The 20,937-nt window shown below is 41.2% G+C and overlaps 2 protein-coding genes across 2 annotated transcripts in view; one reads left to right on the top strand and one right to left on the bottom strand.

Annotated features, from left to right (window-relative positions):
* Positions 1 to 4,152, top strand: part of parn (poly(A)-specific ribonuclease (deadenylation nuclease)) — a 12,740-nt gene extending 8,588 nt beyond the window's left edge. The window contains exons 13-25 of the mRNA XM_016473541.1: positions 282 to 325; positions 417 to 459; positions 551 to 626; positions 1,475 to 1,585; positions 1,944 to 2,013; positions 2,089 to 2,144; positions 2,252 to 2,338; positions 2,416 to 2,490; positions 2,564 to 2,714; positions 2,792 to 2,898; positions 3,306 to 3,363; positions 3,435 to 3,553; positions 3,625 to 4,152. Of these exons, the coding sequence (XP_016329027.1) occupies positions 282 to 325; positions 417 to 459; positions 551 to 626; positions 1,475 to 1,585; positions 1,944 to 2,013; positions 2,089 to 2,144; positions 2,252 to 2,338; positions 2,416 to 2,490; positions 2,564 to 2,714; positions 2,792 to 2,898; positions 3,306 to 3,363; positions 3,435 to 3,553; positions 3,625 to 3,674 (1,047 nt within the window). The 3' untranslated portion in view covers positions 3,675 to 4,152. The remainder of the gene's footprint in view (positions 1 to 281; positions 326 to 416; positions 460 to 550; positions 627 to 1,474; positions 1,586 to 1,943; positions 2,014 to 2,088; positions 2,145 to 2,251; positions 2,339 to 2,415; positions 2,491 to 2,563; positions 2,715 to 2,791; positions 2,899 to 3,305; positions 3,364 to 3,434; positions 3,554 to 3,624) is intronic.
* A 7,957-nt stretch (positions 4,153 to 12,109) lies between these two features.
* Positions 12,110 to 19,566, bottom strand: rexo5 (RNA exonuclease 5). Its single transcript, XM_016473545.1, has 19 exons — positions 19,167 to 19,566; positions 18,497 to 18,576; positions 18,048 to 18,171; positions 17,867 to 17,972; positions 17,684 to 17,794; positions 17,509 to 17,597; positions 17,327 to 17,442; positions 17,105 to 17,243; positions 16,754 to 16,848; positions 16,562 to 16,664; positions 15,944 to 16,035; positions 15,741 to 15,870; positions 15,140 to 15,253; positions 14,636 to 14,773; positions 14,462 to 14,554; positions 13,331 to 13,550; positions 13,076 to 13,245; positions 12,883 to 12,992; positions 12,110 to 12,814 (listed from the first exon to the last, which is right to left on the bottom strand). The coding sequence occupies exons 1-19, from the start codon at positions 19,305 to 19,307 to the stop codon at positions 12,760 to 12,762; spliced, it is 2,226 nt and encodes a 741-aa protein (XP_016329031.1). The 5' UTR covers positions 19,308 to 19,566; the 3' UTR covers positions 12,110 to 12,759.
* Positions 19,567 to 20,937: the final 1,371 nt, after the last annotated feature.

Consider the following 20,937-nt stretch of genomic DNA (forward strand, 5'->3'; position numbering starts at 1 on the left):
CCTCTAAATCTGTGAGTCTCTCTCTCTCACACACACACACGCACACACAGACTCTTATTATTCTGATACGAACCATACTGACCTGCTTATGTGTGTGTGACGCAGGGTAAACTGGTCGTTGGTCACAACATGCTGCTGGACGTCATGCACACCATCCATCAGTTCTGTGGGCCGCTGCCTGAGGTAACATGATGAAGCACTGGAGGATTGTGGGAAAGTGTGGCATGTCACAATCTGATGCACTCTGTGTGTGTGTGTGTGTGTGTGTGTGTGTTTTACAGGAGCTGGATGACTTTAAGGAGGTGGCCATGTCTGTGTTTCCCAGGTAACCTCTGATCACGTGATCACGCATGTCTCTGTTCACGTGTGCACCGACTCTCTCTCTCTCTCTCTCTCTCTCTCTCTCTGTGTTTCAGGTTGTTAGACACCAAGCTGATGGCGTCCACACAGCCCTTCAAGGTGTGTCACGTGTTTGTGTGTGTGTTCAGTAGTTATCTGGAGCCGCGTGTGTTTAATGAGTGTGTGTTTAATGTGTGTGTTTGTGTGACAGGAGATCATCAGCAACACATCACTGGCTGAACTGCACAAACAGCTGAGAGAGAAACCCTTCAGATCACCCACCACCGGTAACACATTCTCATACAAACACATTCAGACTCAAACTTGTGCACATGACTCGCACTCATGCCCACATTCAGATTCACACTCGCATATACAGACTTAAATGCATATTCAGACTCACTCTCACATACAGACTCTCACTCGCACGTTATTCAGACTCTCACTCGCACGTTATTCAGACTCTCACTCGCACGTTATTCAGACTCTCACTCGCACGTTATTCAGACTCTCACTCGCACGTTATTCAGACTCTCACTCGCACGTTATTCAGACTCTCACTCGCACGTTATTCAGACTCTCACTCGCACGTTATTCAGACTCTCACTCGCACGTTATTCAGACTCTCACTCGCACGTTATTCAGACTCTCACTCGCACGTTATTCAGACTCTCACTCGCACGTTATTCAGACTCTCACTCGCACGTTATTCAGACTCTCACTCGCACGTTATTCAGACTCTCACTCGCACGTTATTCAGACTCTCACTCGCACGTTATTCAGACTCTCACTCGCACGTTATTCAGACTCTCACTCGCACGTTATTCAGACTCTCACTCGCACGTTATTCAGACTCGCACGTTATTCAGACTCGCTCACTCGCACGTTATTCAGACGCGCTCACTCGCACGTTATTCAGACGCGCTCACTCGCACGTTATTCAGACGCGCTCACTCGCACGTTATTCAGACGCGCTCACTCGCACGTTATTCAGACTCACACATTCAGACTCACACATTCAGACTCGCGCGCACGCACACGCACACATTCTCACTCACTCACTCAGACTCACTCACACATTCAGATTCATGTCACACGTCACTCTCCAGCCTCGTGTGTGTGTGTGTGTGTTCAGAGTGTCCTGAAGGCATCCAGAGTTACGACACGTCCACAGAGCAGCTTCATGAAGCCGGTTATGATGCCTTTATCACTGGACTGTGCTTCATATCCATGGCAAACTACCTGGGTGAGTGTGTGTGTGTGTGTGTGTGTGTAGTGATCTGCTTTCAGAAGCATTTTTTCCCCATAGGAATCTTTAAAAAGTCTTATGAATAATTAAGTATTGTCAATATAAATAAAATATTAAAATATAATTAAGAGTAATGAAATTCATGAACCAAACCAACCAGCTAAAAAAGCATATATCAATTATCAGTCTTGTTTAATAGTGTGGCAGTGACGTTTTCCTGTGTTAAGATATCTTGTGTGTGTGTGTGAGTTATAGCAGCTTTAGATCTGCTCCTCCAATCTGAACTCAGAATGTACCGTCTGTTTATCAGGATTTTTTTTTTTTAGTTCGTTATGTTTGTCTCTTTTTCTCTCAGGGTCTTTTCTCACGCCTCCAAAGAGTCACATCTCTGCTCGCTCCAAACTCCTCGAACCCTTCTTCAACAAGTGAGCTACACACATGCGCACACACACACACACGGGTCTGAATCCGTCTCATATGAGTTCATGCGTGTTTTCTAGATTATTCCTGATGAGGGTGATTGACATTCCCTACGTGAACATGAGTGGACCTGACTGTAAGAGTTAGAGAGACACACACACTCGTATTATTCTCAATATAAATACAGTGAATCTCATTCAAGCATTTTTACAGTCAGCTATCAAATGTTTTGTGTGTGTTCAGTGCAGCCCAAGAGAGATCACGTCCTGTACGTCACGTTCCCTAAAGAGTGGAAGACCAGCGACCTGTACCAGCTCTTCAGCGCCTTCGGTAACACACACACACACACACACACACACACTCTCATCTGTCAGTGAGTGTGCTGATCTGTGTTTGCCGTGTCTCAGGGAACATCCAGGTGTCGTGGATCGATGACACGTCGGCGTTCGTGTGTCTGAGTCAGACGGAGCAGGTTCAGATAGGTGAGACTCTCAGATCCGCTGCTCTGCTCCAGTGTGAGCCGATCGTCTGCTAACGTCTGCTGTCTGTGTGCAGCCATGAACACCAGCCGCTACGCCGAGAGCTACCGCATCCAGACCTACGCTGAGTACATGCAGTCCAGACAGAAGAGCACACACACCAGCAGGAGGTGGACTGATGACGGCTGGGCGGACACTTCCTACAGCGCCGCCTCGGGCTCCAGCCGGTGAGTGCCACAGAGTCCCTCAGACGCGCCACACGAGTCAGGCAGTCATGTGACCATACGAGTGTGTGTGTGTTCAGGCTGCAGGCGGTCAAGAGGAGCATCAGTCCGTCTCTAGAGGAGCAGAATCATGACGCTGACAGCAGCTGGACAAACTACAGCAGCGTCAAGAAGCTCAAGACCGACGGTCAGTGAGTCTGCATTCACAGACAGCTGTAACTGCAGCGATAACATAACAGCATCCACATAAACGACTATAACCATAACTACAGACATAACCGTAACAGCTCCATATCAACAACTGTAACTATGGCAATAACTATAACAGTGTCCACATCACAGCTATACAGTACACGATCACTATATTAGTGTCTACACAAACAAAACCATACCAATTATAATATTAGCATACACACCAATGGACACATATACAACGTCAGTAATAACTAACGAGAACTGTCAGTCAGTGTATTAGCGTCCACACGTCACTATAATTGAGCATTTAATAAAACTATGGTAACAGTAATTGTTCTTGCTGTCTTTTCAAACCAGTTTTTCATTAACATGAGATGTTTAATTTCGTTTGTGTCACAGGAGGCTGCTCGCAGACATACGCGGATGTCGCTGGCTCCTGTGATTGGCCCAGACTGCAGTAAGTGCCCCGCCCCTTTAACTCACTCACATGATGTCATGACTCCGTCTGATTGGCTGCTGTTTGTCCAGGCCTGATGAAGGCGGAGCCTCTGTGAGTCCAGTGCAGGAGGAGGCGGAGCCTGAGGAGTCCTCAGCCAATCAGAGTCAAGGTAAAAGGAGCCGCAGACACAAGAAGAGGAAATCAGACGGTGAGCGTTTACAGTGACGTACGCCACGTAACTCTCGTCCGCTGAACTTGACTGTTTGTTTTGTCGCACAGCTTCTGAAACTACGCCACCGGCGCTCTTCGACGTTCCTCAGGTTTGGTAGCGACGGCTTATCAGCCAATTGGAAGCCTCGCTCAGTCCGGGTGTAATCGACAGCCAATCAGAAGACTGCACTTATCTCCTGACGCCCAGCGTGTGTCGTCTGTGACTTCCTGTGACCTACCGTGACCTCTCCTCGCGTGGCCCAAGTTCAGTGCGTTTTAAAGGTGCTGAAGATACTGAGCCGTTTCTTGTCCGAATATGAGTGAGTGTGTTTGTGTGCGTCCTGTAGTATTTTAACGTGGTTTCCGACAGCGCTCCCTCATTTTAAGTGTCGACATGTCCTGCAGGTTTATTTATTCCTCGTGAGGGTTTGTTCTTTAGTTTAACAGTGATTAACGGTGAGAAAAAAAAGAGCGCGTGTCAAAGAATGTCTGACGATGTCATCACGAATGTCCTGTTCATATCCTTTGTAATTTTTTGTATGAGTTGTTAAAATGTTCCCTTTTCCAGGGGAGATGAAATTAAAGTCTTTCTTAGTACGTCTGTGTTGATCTGTTCATTAAAACTGAACTGAGAGTTGATGAATGATTCACTTTGCCTTATTCAGATCATTCTGATATTCGGTATTCACAATATTTATTACAGATTCATAATGAATAAGGGGTCCAAAACTAATGCACACAAACTGAAAAATGATACCGGTTTAAGACATTTAAGTGTAGGATAGATCATCTGACCTTTCTGGTGTTTTAAAGCAAAATGAAGTGACTTCTGAGATGTGATCAGAACCTTTACCAGTCATTTTCAACCACTAAATTTAAAAATAAATCCATATCAACATTTATGCATGAAAAAATTAGTCACATCAGACTGTTTGACAACTGGTTATATTCACTTTTTAAAAAAAATAAAATAATATATTGGTTTTACTTTGTTTAAAATTTTCACGCGAATATCATTACCCGTGTTATGTAGATGTCACGCTGTTATTCACTTTGCGCGAAGATTCAACGGAAATCCATAAAATTAGTCACATCAGACTGTTTGACAACTGGTTATATTCACTTTAAAAAAATATATATAATATATTGGTTTTACTTTGTTTAAAATTTTCACGCGAATATCATTACCCGTGTTATGTAGATGTCACGCTGTTATTCACTTTGCGCGAAGATTCAACGGAAATCCATTTGGCGCTCAGCGAATTCAAATAAACGTCGTTTTAACCGATAGCTCGATCGGTTTAACGGCAGAGCTGGGCGCGAATGAACCGATCATCTCTCCTCTTTCATGACCGTTACAGCACGAAATAAATATGGATCAAGGCCAGAAGGTATGTTGAAAGATACAAAATACAATTTATTAAATAATCTCCCGCATAGTCGCCCAAACGTCAATCAAACAGTTTAACGTACTTTTACCTCAGGAACGGCATTCAGAGTAGCTTTAGTTAAGAAAACCAACTCTAGAGTTGAACATAATGTTAAATACAGTAACCTTTCATCTTAATTGTTCGTGATTTTGTGTTGTAGGCCTTGTTGACAGCCACCATTGGTGTTATTTACAGAATTATTATACTTCGACAACTAATTAGAAAGCTAAGACTTACTTTTTATATTAACTCAGTAAAACTTAATATGTGCTTCTGGGTCAAAGTGACTCAAATTGACAAAATCTATTGTGAATTACATAAAGGTATGTTCATAGCTATACGAATCATTGACGTATAAGGATTTTCGACATGCCAATTTTAAAATACCAAACATGTCTATTGTAATTGTTTAAACATTAAGAACGTGTACACATAAATTCATATTAAAAGTGGTAAATTAAGTGATTTTAGTGTTTTTCATCTAGATGAATTGGCCGTAGCCTTAAAAAATGTCATGTGGTGCGACCAAGATTTATATTAAAACTAATTAATTTCCTTAACATTCTTAACATTTGTTTTTAGAAGTTCTGAGTGATTAAAGTGTTTAGAAACAAAGTATTTACATTTCTTCTGAGTTTTTGTAAATAATTATCTAATATTTTTGTATATTTGTTTTGTAGTTAGTTTTTTTTTTTGTAGTTTTGTAGAAATTGGAATTTATTTGAATATTGTTGCATCCGAGCAGCTGCATCATCTTACTGGGATGAGGACGAGATAATTTTAAGGACTCGCGGAAACAGTTTAAAATCAAGAATTGATATTTATTAACAGACTGAACAGGAACAACTTTTTATCGTAACATCAGCTCACACACATAATCAACATTCCTTTGGGGACGTCGTAGCTCTCTTATTTAACCCTTTTTAATACACCTCAAATATATGTGGGATTAATAGCAGAAATCATACACACCATGTGTCATACTCGCGGGGACAGTATGCTTGGAAATGATATTTCATGTCTTCCATTGCATTCGTTAATTGTAGTGCGCCAGCCGCCCAATAGCAATAAGCTTTGTGCTTTTGGTACTTTTAATATAAAACAAAGTCTCAGCTTTCAAAATCAGTTTTCTGAAATCTATTCACAAGATATAAAAGTAAAGGAACATCAGAAGGCATGAAAAAAACAGTATAGCCTAACTGAATGAAAGGACTGTCTCATTACTGTAATCGGAAAGATGATTGATTCACATGACGCTTAAACTGAAGCAAATACAGCGATCTGGCACGCCACATTGAGAGTGTGAAAAACACATTATTGTAAGACATATTGTTTGTATTTCGCTATAAAACTGACAGATTTTGAAAGCTGAGACTTCAGAATATCTCCAGGTGCTCCCAGTCATGACAGATTACGCATGCGCAATAGACTAATATACTCTCAAAATATTGTAACTTTAATCTCGTAATTGCTACGAATTAATTCTCGTTATTTTGACTTATTGTCGTAGTATTTCGACTTTATTCAAGTAATTTCGACTTTATTCTTGAAATATCACGACTTCAATCTCGTAATCTTAGATTTATTTCTTTTATTTTGTTCTCATTTATTTAACATGGCACTAAAGCACTGTCGTATGTAGGCTAACTGATAGTGGAAATGCAAATATTAATACAAACTCACGAAAAACCGAACAGATGAGATTTTTCCTGCTTTGAATATTCAAATGATTTTCATGCATGTCTCTTCTGAACATGATTTCATGATTTCTGTAAGAAATAATCTTTATTACTGCAGTATGTTTTTGGACGTCTTTACAATAAAATGATAGTTCAAGAATAAAACAAAGATTGCACAGCAGAAACATGAGCTATATTCTGTGTACAGCATATCTGAGGAGCTGCTGGATTCAGAGCCACAGGAAGTAGGAGAGCAGAGAACAGCACAGGAACAGGAAGCTCTGGTTAACACTTTTAGCATCATTATACGTGACTTTCTGCCTGACACTCTTAGCATCGTTGTACGCGAATCTCTTGGTGACACTCTTAGCTCCCGGATGCATGAAGCTCTGGAGGATGCTCTGGGTGACACTTTGGTTGACACTTTCATCAGCGTTATTTCTGAAGCCCTGGGTGACCCTCTTGTCACTGTTACATAGGTCCCCCTCACAACATGAGACGTCCCGAATAAAGGAACATTTTAGGGCCCCACAAATATATTTAGAGACACAGCCTTTTACAAGCATTGGTGGGCCTCTGTTAGTCACTGATGAAAAGAAAGAAAACAAAATCTAAGTTTAGTCAGTCTGAGTTAGCCATTTGTATATGTGAAAAGTATCAAACGTTTAATAAGATTAAATAAGACCCATTAATCCTCTGGTGTTCTTCAGGTGGCGGTCAAAACATTATTTTTTTTTCAATGAAATTAACGTACTATATTTTAAGCTGATAATGTTTTTATTTAACATTTTGTATTTTAGGGGACTTTATGGTACTGAATTATATTTTTGCAATTGTTATGATCCATTTATGACTTGTTAACCAGTTTTTGAGTATAGACCTGAAAATAACATTTCCAACTTAAGTACTATTTTAGGAAAAAAATTATTACTATTTTAAAATGTTATATGAAATATATTTCCCAACATATGTTTTACTTTAAAATTGCAAGGAAATCAAATCCATAAATCTAAACAAGTTGTGTTCCAAATTTGAGGTTGATATCACAAAAAAGAAGTCAGATTTAGTTTGGGCACAGTGTCCACTAGTTGAAATTCCCTTCCCATTCATTTCTAATGCAGTCATTTTTGATCACGAACAGTGTGATGATTATTTGATCCAGGACCATTTAACCTTTTTGAAACATGTCCATTATTTTTTTTATTTTATTGTTTTTTGTGTGTTCAAATAGCAAGTGCCAATACCACGTTTAATAAGATTAAAAATAAGACCCATTAATCCTCTGGTGTTCTTCAGGTGGCGGTCAAAACATTATTTTTTTTCAATGAAATTAACGTACTATATTTTAAGCTGATAATGTTTTTATTTAACATTTTGTATTTTAGGGGACTTTATGGTACTGAATTATATTTTTGCAATTGTTATGATCCATTTATGACTTGTTAACCAGTTTTTGAGTATAGACCTGAAAATAACATTTCCAACTTAAGTACTATTTTAGGAAAAAAATTATTACTATTTTAAAATGTTATATGAAATATATTTCCCAACATATGTTTTACTTTAAAATTGCAAGGAAATCAAATCCATAAATCTAAACAAGTTGTGTTCCAAATTTGAGGTTGATATCACAAAAAAGAAGTCAGATTTAGTTTGGGCACAGTGTCCACTAGTTGAAATTCCCTTCCCATTCATTTCTAATGCAGTCATTTTTGATCACGAACAGTGTGATGATTATTTGATCCAGGACCATTTAACCTTTTTGAAACATGTCCATTATTTTTTTTATTTTATTGTTTTTTGTGTGTTCAAATAGCAAGTGCCAATACCTTTACCAAGTTTTGTACCATTCCGATGAAGTAAAAAAAAACAACAACACCAAAGGGTTAATGATCAAGAGGGGCACAATTAATGACTTTGGTCTTTTGTGGATTCTCACAAGTTGCTGTAATGCAGCGGTCTTCAGTCCCTGAACAGCTGACGGTGTTTGAGCAGTCCTGCCCATCGCAGTAGTAGCATGCTCTTCCATTGGGAGCGTAAGTTCGGGGATCTACAGGAGGAAAAAACAAGCATACAAAATAGGACTGGACAATCATTTTTTTTCAATAACGGTGATATGATTTTTAAACATTTATGATAGTTCAGTATACATTACAGCATTTGTCACTAGCTGCGTTTCCGTTACCCTTCAAATTGCGCAAACTGAAATTGAGAATTGAAAATAGACCTAATGGAAACACGTCAGTTTCGAAAAAACTAGGGTGACCATATTTTAGTTTTCCAAAAAGAGGACAGTGGGTGCAGGCGGGGCGGGGGGTTGGGGTGTGGTTGGTTGGTGGTTAAAATAGAGCCCAAAGTAGCGCAATGACCATATCCCAAATATCAACATTCAAAATATGTAATTTCCATACCTAAATTACATATTCTACAGTCACTGTTGTGCATACTGATCATAAACACAGCTAAAAAGCTTCCTATCAGTGGCCCTCCTTCACAAAACTTAACATCTAGCACAGTTTTATCATAGATAGAATGCAAAATGTTACAATACAAGCATTTCAGTCAAATGTAATTTATGCAACATTTCAAACCTTTAACCCACGGGGGAAAAACAATCCATGACAACAGTTTAAAAGTAGCCCAATTCCATGAAGAAAAAAACATGGACTTGACAACCCTGCATCCAACACGAGCTGCAGGAGTCAGACTTGACTGATCACGGGCTGAGAGGAGAGATGATGGCTGACAGATCATGCTGGAGGATTTGCTGCTCAACAGATCCTGAGCTCATTGACAAATATCTGATCTTCCTTTACACAGAGCGCGCGTCATCGAAAAGTGAACAGCGAGCGCACATTCAAGAGAGATTTAAATACTCTCCATATTGATGGCGGCTCCCTGATGCGTGAAAATCATAATATGCAATATTAGATACTATAGATAATACTAGGCGGGACTGGACACAAAAAAATCGCAGGAGCGGAACATATATGTTGCAAGAGCGGGCGATATGACGATACTATATGACACACAGAAGTTAAATGAGTGTTGACTTTAAAGACAGGACAGTACCTGGAGCATCTCTGTAGTTACAAAGACGAGTGCCGCAGCAGGAAAAAGCAGACTTTAATATGCCCCAGTTCACGGAACTGTCTTGACAGTCTTCAATGCATTCTTTTCGCTTCATTTTTATAAGATTGTTACCTAAAAACATGAATGATACAGGAAAGACGAGTTCATTTGTGAAGTGTATTTATGAATGCATCACATTAGAAAGAGTAAAAAAAAGAGTCTTTTTGATAATGTATCATCTCGTAGCTGCAAAGCAAAAAAAGAAAATTTAGATTATTTTTTTTTTGAATCCATTTTAATACAAATTGTATTGTTACTTTAACTAATAGCAGAAATCTATATAAAATATTCTGTGATCGGATTTGTTAATTTCCACCAGAAAATTCGACAAGTTACATATTTCTCTATTTCAGCTCAGTAAATAATAGCAGCATCTCCATCAGTCAACTCTAACAGTGCATTTCAATCCATCGTATTGGACTTACCGATCTGTAATACTGTTGTTGTACTCATGCACTTGGAAAATCCCATGGGACAAATCCCTAGTTTCTCCAGACAATAATTCCCCAAGCCACTGCACTCATAGCACCAGTGTGAGCCCTGTGCTGATCTGAATCTGTGCTGGGTAGCATTACAAGCCCTGCTGATCTGAGTATCTGCAGCGAACAGACTGAACAGAAGCAGAGCTCTGGAGATCTGCGGATCCATCTCTGATCAGCAGGTGAATTAAATAATGGGTCTGATTCAGCACATCTTATATAGCTCCTCAGAAGAGGAGGGTCTTCATGAGAGAAAGAAGTTGAACAGAAATAGATCAACTATCAGATAGATATGAAACAGGAACTTTTGCAGGGAAGTGCAGAGTTCCTCTGGGGCAGGGGCTCAAATGTAAAATAGGGGCAATGTAAAAAAAACAATTATAGGTCAAAGGTTGGGATACATTATTATTTTATATTTTTGCAATAAGTCACTTATGGTCGTCAAGCCTGCATTTATTTGATCCAAATTTTAATATACTTTAAAATGCAATGCAATGTTGATTTATTATCAATGTTGGAAACGTGATACTTTTTTCAGGATATATATATATAAAATAAACCGTTGAAACAAATGTGTTTCAAAGTTTGCTGCTTCAGTATTTGTAGATTATTTTTCTATAAAATATTTCTATGGTATACTGAAAAACAATGATAAGCATATCATACGTTTTAAAGGCTTTTATTGGCAAATAAATATATTGATATTTACAGTGTTGAGCCTTGTTCTTCATAACCTCTGCAGTTCTCTCCGGCATGCTGGCTATTAGCTTCTGGGCCAAATCCTGACTGATGGCCATCCATTCTTGCCTTATGGATCGTTGGAAGAAGCCGCTCTTGCAGGACGTTTTGATACCATTCTTTATTCCTGGCAGTGTTTTTAGGGCAGAATTATGAGAGAGCCCTTAGTTGAAAAGCACCCCACACATGGATGATCTCAGGACGCTTCACTGTTGGCACAACACAGGACTCATGGTAGCGTTCACCTTTTCTTCTCCGAACAATCAATTTTCCAGATGTCCCAAACAGTCGGATGGGAGCTTCATCAGAGAAAATAACTTTGCAGCAGTCTTCTGTCTAATCCTTGTGCTTCCGATTCTGTAGCTGACTCCTCAGGAGACGGTGCTGGCGCTTGCTGGATCCTGACAGAGCTTGAGAGGTGAAGAGACGAGGAGAAGAATGGCAGATAATGGCCTATTGCTGATGTGCAAAGCTTGTCGCATTAAACAAAAAAAGACCTTTACAGAGGCTGTTAAGGTGCTTCAGCTGAGTAATGCAATGTACTTATTTCAGTTTTTTATTTTTTATAAATTTACTACGTTGTGACAATTCTGTTTTTGCGTTGTCATTATGGTGTATGGAGTGTAGGTTGATGTGGAAAAAAAAGTAATTTAAAGCAGTTTAACGTAAGGCAGCAACATAAAACGTGAAAAAATGAATTTGCAAGGCGCTGTATAGTTGTTTTTTTCACATTGCATCAAACGTAAGTGGAGAACACAGTAAAGTGAAGAACCGTTGTACAGCCTTTTGTAAGTTATTTTCTTTTTAATACTGTTATTAATATAAACTTTTATGGATCATTAGTGATTAATCAATGAATATAACAGGTGTTATGATTGGTTAAACTGAAGGGTCCCTAAGATCATAATTTCAGGCCATTTGAAGTCATTTCATTTCACACACATGTAATTTCTCACGACACATATTTCCACGACATCCATCAGGTTATGTGTGGTTTAGATTGTGAGATGTGTGTGTGTGAAATGAGAAAAGGTCAGTGTGATGCGGTCTGATGCTGAATGCACCTGCAGCAGCCAATTCATTTCATGTTTATTTGCCATTTTATAACCTCCACTAATTTATATGATCTCCTTTATTTTGCTTTAGCATTCACACACACACACTCACAATTTAGTGTATATTTATATAAAATGAGCTGTAACTGATGAAAATAACCCTAATTTCCAGTTAAATATAGCGTTGCAAACATCAAGACCAGTTTTACTTTGTCAATGTTGGCAAGTGACCGTTATATAAGCCGGATAATCCACGGCTAGCTGTGCATTACACGATTTAATGTGCGTCAGGAGTGGATTATCCCTACTACTAAACTACTAAAACACAATCCTGATGTGTCGATGTTTGTGTGTCCATTTGAATCTCAGACATGATTCTGTTAGTGATTCTCTGATATTCGTGAACTAACAGCTCAATGATCTGAACACAGCTGGATGAAAAATCAGGTTTGTAAGTGATGAGCGCTCATACAGTAAAGTATGAACTGTGGTGTTTTTAGCAGGACAAAAGCTCCTCACATCTGCACACTTCAGTCGTGTTTATTCTGAACAGTATTTAAATGCATTAAAAACCTGCTCACATGTATGAAAAAGCTTGTGCTGTAAGAACATTCGTAGAAATGGGCGTCACAGTCAGGTCAGCCAATCACAGATCAGCTGGGCGGAGTCAGAGCAGGCACTCGGGCGCTTGTCAGTTGCTCTGTTTGATGTGAATGAAGCAGAGGCCGGGATGATCGACGCCGTCGCTGTAAACACACACACAGAACGTCAGTCACACTGATACACAAACTGTGTGTGAGAGAGTGCAAGGTACCTTCTGTGTCCGGGCAGGATCACGACGCTCAGGCAGTTCTCCTCCAGCGCTCTGAACACTTTTCCCACTCTTGCATCCAGTTTCTTCATCTGCCGCTCCAGCAGTCGCTCCTGAGGGTCACATGACACAAAAAAAAATCGGAGACACAGAGACATTAAAGATGGTTTCTGTTTGACTGACAGCTGTCACTCACGTCACACTCCTCCCCCTGCTCTGGTGTGTCTGGGCTGGGTTCCGTGGTAACGGGGCGTGTCCATGAGGTCATGTGGGGTGGAGTCAGAGCGTGACACACTGACAGCTTCCTGTTTCTGATCTGGGGGGCGACGCCCACCGCAGCCTGAGCACTGTCAGCGCACTCGAACCCTACGAATCACAAAACACTCGCATCATCACGTCATTTACATATTACCGAGGTGAATTAACAGTGCTCTGGTGGACTCATACGCACTGATGAAGGCGTGTCTGCCGCGTTTCCCAGCATGCTCTGCAGCACTCGTGACGCGCTGAATAGGGCCGAACTGTCTGAAGCTCTGGAGCTGGTCTTCATGGCGATGCGGTTTGGAGGACAGATTACTCACGTAGATGACGTGAGCGTTGAGAGGATCGTTCTGACGCTCAGAGAGACGCTCGTCCAGATCCAGACACAACTCGTGTACGGGACGCCGCGCCTGCGCTCACATAACGACCATTAAAACCTCGTCAGCGCACAGACACAACGCCTCCTAACACCAACAGCTGGAACTATCACGATAACTGTAACAATACCATCAGAATAACTAACGATAACGATAACTAACAATACTATCAGAGTAACTATATCAATAACGATAATGATAATAACGGTAACAATAACTAACAATACGATCAGAATAACAATACCTGCAACAATAACTACAATAAATAATGAGAACAATAACAATACTATAACAGCGAAAAAATTACCTGAAAAAAAACTCGCTCTTACTTTCAAAGTGATTTTAACGATATAGTTTCTCTGTGTGGTTATTGTTATAACTGTGGTGTGAACTCACTATTATTGAGCAGTTATTAAAAGGGTCATATGATGCGATTTCAATTGTTCCTTTCTCTTTGGAGTGTTACAAGCTCTTGGTGCATAAAGAAGATCTGTAAAGTTGCAAAGACTAAAGTCTCAAATCCAAAGATATATTCTTTATAAAAGTTAAGAGTGAACCACGCCTACCTAAAACGCCTCGTTCTAACACGCCCCCCCCACGTCTACGTCACGATGTGGGAAGATTTGCATAACGCCGCCCAAATGTTCACGCAAAGAAAGAAGGCGTAACTTTTATTCTCGCTGTAGTATTGTTGTTTCTGCTGCCATGTCGTGTAAAAATACACAAAATACTGTTCTTTTTAGCAGCATCATATGACCCCTTTAAAACTCTGATAGTTGCTGATAGTTGATATAGCTGATGCTGATAGTTATCATTGCTGCTGTAAACAGACATTTAGTCTGGAGTCACTATACTGAACTAATGTAAACATAATGACGTGTGTGTGTGTGTGTGTGTGAGAGTGTGTGTGTGTGTGTGTGTGTGTCTGCGTGCGTGTGTGAAACCTTGATGATGCAGTCGTTGATCTGGAGTCCATTCAGATGTTCTAGAGCGAGCTGAGCTCCTTCAAGATGCTCAAACACTACCTCCGAATGAACCTGCAGACACACACACACACACACACACTCAAACACTCTACTATCTCAGTGACTCAGCGTGAGGAGTGTGTGTGTGTGTACCTCGTGTGTGTAGTGCAGCAGTCGTATGGTCCGCAGGCGTCCGCAGTGCTTCAGGAGTCTGTGTACGAGAGTCTCTGTGGCATCAGACGGCAGCGGGCCGACATACAGCACACACATCTGTCTGAGACGCTCACACACCTGGAACACACACGTCAGAGAGAGACACACACACACACACACATCAGCTACAGACGCTCACACACTTGGAACACACACACATCAGAGACACACACACACACTCCACACACACATCAGCTGCAGACGCTCACACACCTGGAACACACATACACACACTCCACACACACATCTGTCTGAGACGCTCACACACCTGAAACACACACGTCAGAGAGAGACACACACACACACACACATCAGCTACAGACGCTCACACACTTGGAACACACACACATCAGACACACACCTGCAGACGCTCACACACCTGGAACACACGTCAGAGACACACTGTCTGTCTGCGAGTGTGTGTTTGTGTGTGAGATTGTGTACCTGCTTCAGGTGTGGTCCCATCGCTGCTGTTTGATTCAGTGTGTTTCTGAATGACGAGAACTGAAGAACACTGAGTGTGTAGGACTGAACCACCCGTCTGTACACACACACCACCTGCACACACACAGACATGGAGATACACGTGTCTCAACAAAAACAATTCAGTACAACATATTCAAAAGTCAATAATTGGCGATTCACTTATAATGAATCATTCAGACCAATATTTGTGAATTGGCAATTCAATTAATTGAGAAGAAAGAAAATCAAATAGAATGATTCAAAATAATCATTTCAAACCAATGAATCACTCAAATATGACTTTAAAAATGAGTGATTCAGGCTCACAAATGAATCATTCAGACCATCATTTTTACATTTGTATGATTCATTAAGAACGGAACTATTCTGATAGTATTGTTAGTTATCGTTATTATCATTATCGTTATAGTTATTCTAACACTATTGTTACAGTTGTCATAATTATCATTATCGTTATAGTTAGTCTGGTAGTATTGTTACAGCTGTCGTTAGTGTGTATGACTGAACCACATGCATAAACACACACACACACACACAGTGAGATACAGGTGATACACACCTCTCTGTCACTGGAGCACTGGTGTCTCCTGCACTGCTGATTGGACAGCGAGCCGCTCATCTCTACCGATCCGCCCAGAAACAATGCTGATTGGCCGGATCTGCTGAGAGCGTGGCCGAAGCGGAGAGGGCTGTGATTGGACAGAGAGATTGTCAGAGAGCAGGATCGTTAGTCTCAAACGAGTCAGATCTACAGACGAGTACCTGCTGCGACGATTGGACGAGATCGCGTGATCAGAGTCATCGTCCTCAGTAAACTCCAGATCCCACAGATCCTCCAGATGATCCTCAACCACCTGAGAGAGAGAATCAACATCAGCCATCCACGATCTAACATCACTGAAGAATATTCAAGAGCAAAGATTTACAGGAACTCTCTCAAAACAACTGATTTAGAAAATTCAGAAGAACTGATTCAAAAGAACCAACTCAAAAGAATGAATGACTCACAAATCAGATTAAAAAAAACACTGATTCAAAAAGAACCGTCATTTGTAAATTGATTTGACCGAATTATTGAGAAGAGCCAATTCAAAAAGAAACTATTTACAGATTTAAAAAGCCAAATGACTGATTTAAAAGAACCAATTCAATAGAACATTATCAAAAGAAAGAACCAAATCAAAAGAATGATTGACTCACAAATCACAGTTTAAAACAAAAAATCATTCAGGCCATCCTTTGTGAATTGGTTTGACTGATTCATTGAGAAGAAATTCAAAAGGAATGATTTACAGAAACCAATTTTAAAAAGCAGTTTCAAAAGAACTGACTCATTTCAAATGAATAATTTAAATAGGACATTAAGAAACTGATTCAGACCTCTCTGGGTCCCTTCCTGATGAAGTACTGAGCCAGATGAAGAGCGGCCAGCGCGTCCTCACCGGGGTCGTGACCTATCCTGACCTCCGACTGGATCTCCCGCCTGACACACACACAGAGAGAGAGAGAGAGAGCCATGTCTGTATCTGAAGCATGTGAACATGACGAGCTGCAGCTGTGTGTTTGACTCACTTCAGAACGACCTGAGCCAGGTGTTTGAGTTTGAACCTGCGGCCGAACTCCTGCCGGTACAGCAGAGACGTGTCGATGACGTGAGGATGAACCAGCTGAGCACAAACACACACAAACACTACAACTGTTAAAAAAAACATGTGCAGTCACTGAAACAAAGCTGAAGAACATATACAAGACAAATATTACATTAGAAAAACTTAAAGGCAAATTAGAAATGTTGCAACTAACACTGAAAAAAGTTTAGGTTGAATGACTAAAACTGAAATAAAATAAATAATAAATGAAAAATACTAACATGACAAAAGCACATTAAAGAACCTCAAAGAAAAGCAACAAAGTCAACAGTACATATAAGGCGCGCAGGTCTCCGTCCAGAGAGTGACCGACCAGCACAGCGTCCGGTGGCAGCAGCTGCAGCAGTCTGGACTGAACGTCTGCCAGACGCGTGGAGACGGGCGCGAGGATCGCTCGCGTGATTCCTGAGAACCTGAGACACACACACACTCAATCACACGCAACACTACAGACCTGCACATAAACGTGTGTGTGCGTGTGTGTGTGTGTGTATACCTGGTGCAGTAGTCGATGATGGGGTTGGGTGGTTTGACGAGCTCGTCCAGCACACAGCATCCACTGCTGTCCACCAGCGCCACACGCGTGACCTCTAACCCCACACACGTCAGACACTGAAACACAGACACATGTCAGAGCGCCGCTGGCCAATCACAGCGCAGATCACTGTATCCACTCACCATCTCACAGTCCAGACCGAACAGAGGACTGCTGTCCGTAACATGCCCGTCGCTCACTGTACACACGAACTCCTCGCAGCCCCACCCACCTGCATGGCATCATGGGAAAATGACATCAGCATGTGTGTGTGTGTGTCGTATGTCTCAGATATGTGTGTGTGTATGTGTGTCTCACCCTTGACAGGATACTTCTGTTTGATCATTTCCTGTTGGGTCAGCAGGAAGTTGCTCAGCCCCGCGGCGTTCAGACCGAAGCGGCGAATCACGGGATGCCACCTCAGCGCAGCTGCGACACACAGCGGGTCATGTGACACGGGTCATCAGCAGCCGACAGATCGGCGAGGAACGAATGACTCACCTGGTAGTGCCGCACGCGTCTCTGCTGCTCTGTCACACACCGTGACCGCAGCGCTGAGGAGGTCAGAGGTCAGCAGGTCACCAGAAGAGGGCGCCAGAGTCCATCTCTGAGAAACACAGCACTGATCAATAACTACAGTCAGCAGCGCTTGTGTAACAATAAAGATGTGTGTGTCACTCACTGCGCTGTATTTGTCTCTCAGGTGTCTGAAGAGACTGAAGTATCTGTAGAAGTGACTCTGTGTGAGTCCATCCAGGACCATCACGTTCACACGGGACACTCGCTCATCACCGACACCGAACCAGCTGAACACACAACACACCGTCACCTGACAGTCAAAGAGAGTGAGTGTGTGTGTGTGTGTGTGTACCTGGGCTTCCTCACGCTGTGTGAGCGTCTGAGTGTAATGTAGTGGATCAGATCACACACGTCCTTCACCGACAGCACATCCTGATCCACAGAAACACAAACACACACACAGTGAATGAACCAGAATCCACACACTGACTTCAAGTGCAGCACAGTGACTGAGTGAGTCTGAATGAGTGAATGTGAATAAATTTGAGTGAATGTGAATGAGTGAGTCTGAGTGAGTGGAGTGAGTGTGTGTGTGTGTGTGTGTGTGTGTACCTGGGCTTCCTCACGCTGTGTGAGCGTCTGAGTGTAATGTAGTGGATCAGATCACACACGTCCTTCACCGACAGCACATCCTGATCCACAGAAACACAAACACACACACAGTGAATGAACCAGAATCCACACACTGACTTCAAGTGCAGCACAGTGACTGAGTGAGTCTGAATGAGTGAATGTGAATAAATTTGAGTGAATGTGAATGAGTGACTGAGTGAGTCTGAGTGAGTGCATGTGAATAAATCTGAATGTGTGTGTGAGTGAGTCTGAATGAATGTGAATTAGTGAGTGAATGAATGAATGAATCTCATTATATACAGATTGTGTCAAAGCAGCTTTACAGTATTAAATAGGAAAAAGTGAGTCTGAGTGAGTGCATGTGAATAAATCTGAATGTGTGAGTGAGTGAGTGAGTGAGTGAGTCTGAATGAATGTGAATTAGTGAGTGAATGAATGAATGAATCTCATTATATACAGATACAGATTGTGTCAAAGCAGCTTTACAGTATTAAATAGGAAAAATAGTGTAATAATGCAGAAGGATAACAGTAAACACTCAATTTTCAGTTAAAGTCAGTTCATCATTGATTCAGTGATGTCAGCGTCCGGCTTAGTTCAGTTCAAATAGTATCTGTGCAATCAAGCTGAGCGGTTCTGAACGAGTGACCTGCGAGTTGAGCTCCAGTCTCGCTGTCTTCTCTCGAGAGTCTGAGATCAGACTGTCCACTGCCTTCCTCTTACAGCACGAGGATGAGGAGGATGAAGATGAGTCCATCTGTCCTTCAGCTGATCGAGTTTCACTCTTCATCTCATCTATTGATCCACTGTTGATGTTGATGATGTGCAGTTCTTCAGTTCATCCCTGAAAACTCAATCTGATCTACATATAATCGGATTCACGAATAACTAAAGCGCACCGCGTTTCATTTCGTGCCTCATGACGCCAGTCTAGTGTAAATACAGCGATATAATCACGTAAAAACACGGGCGGCAGCGGCACGTGCGCTCGCTGATCTACAGCTCTGAGATCGACTAGCATCGGCTGATCCGCAGCTCTGCGTGCGATTACTGCCGCTCTCGACCAATCACAGGCTCCGCTGGGGAACGCGACCGGAAGCGCAGCAGAACAACGGAAGCGGTGTCGCTGACTCGCTGTGCGGATAGTTAAAAGTGTTATTATGCAGTTGTGTGTTAAGAATTTCTTGAAAGGTAGAACAATTCAGGTTAAAATAGGAGCAGACTTGTCAAGCAAGCATGTAGCCGAGAATGGAGCGCCCCAGGGGAGTGTAATAAGTCCCACATTATTCTCAGTAAGGATAAATGGCATGTATGTAAATGTATCAGCAGGCATGGGAAGATCATTATTGGAGCAGAGGAAGAAATGTAGAACATATAGTTAAGATAGTGCAAGATGGTATTCAGCAGGTGGAGAAGTGGGGAATAAAATGGGGTTTTAAATTTTCTGTTGAAAACACTAAAGTAATGTTTTTTACAAGGAAGAAAATCAATGAAAGCTTTCATTTAAAACTATACGGAAGTCATTTGGAGAGAGTTAATAAAATTTGGTTTTTATGAGTACATTTTGATCCAAGGTTAACATGGGTGGACCATATAAGGAATGTGGAGGATAAGTGTAAAAAAGTAATAAATACCATGAGATGTTTATCAGGGTTAGAATGGGGAGCGGATTATCAATCACCTAGAGTATCACTATAGAGTATCACTGTCACTGTAGAGTATCACTATACTATCACTATAGAGTGTCACTGTCACTATAGAGTATCACTATACTGTCACTATAGAGTATCACTGTCACTATAGAGTATTACTGTCACTATAGAGTATCACTATACTATCACTATAGAGTATCACTGTCACTCTAGAGTATCACTGTACTATCACTATAGAGTATCACTATACTGTCACTGTTACTGTAGAGTATCACTATAGAGTATCACTGTCACTATAGAGTATCACTATACTATCACTATAGAGTATTACTGTCACTATAGAGTATCACTATACTATCACTGTAATGTCACTTTTACTGTAGAGTATCACTATAGAGTATTACTGTCACTATAGAGCAGTGCTTCTCAAAGTCCGGACCCGGGGGGAATTCAGTCCAGACCCGCCTCCATTTCTTATTTCAAGAACACTAATTATTTCCTACTTTGATAAACGCATGTTAAACTTGTAAATCATATGTTTAGTTTTTTTAATAGACAGACCGCCACAAATAGATTTCCCAAAAGGCTTATGCTTCATTGAATAAACTGAGAGCTGCACGTTTCAAAATTAAAATGCAGCGCGGGTGTTTTTATATGAATGTATGTTTGAAAAGAACCAACCGTCTTCAGAAAAGCTTCTATGTCATTTTCATTTTGTCTTTCCTGTAATGTCTGATAAAGTATTGTTTATTAGATTACAGCCGTTTC

This window comes from Sinocyclocheilus anshuiensis, unplaced genomic scaffold (assembly GCF_001515605.1).
Source record: "Sinocyclocheilus anshuiensis isolate Anshui unplaced genomic scaffold, SAMN03320099.WGS_v1.1 scaffold1796, whole genome shotgun sequence".
Classification (NCBI taxonomy): domain Eukaryota; kingdom Metazoa; phylum Chordata; class Actinopteri; order Cypriniformes; family Cyprinidae; genus Sinocyclocheilus; species Sinocyclocheilus anshuiensis.

Coding starts and splice junctions, on each gene's coding strand:
- rexo5 (XM_016473545.1), bottom strand. CDS start 19,307: ATGAAGAGTGAAACTCGATCAGCTGAAGGACAGATGGACTCATCTTCA. Junction 17,973..18,047: donor TGAGAGACAAATACAGCGCA/GTGAGTGACACA, acceptor TGTGTTTCTCAG/AGATGGACTCTGGCGCCCTC. Junction 14,555..14,635: donor TGCTGCACTACACACACGAG/GTACACACACAC, acceptor GTGTGTCTGCAG/GTTCATTCGGAGGTAGTGTT.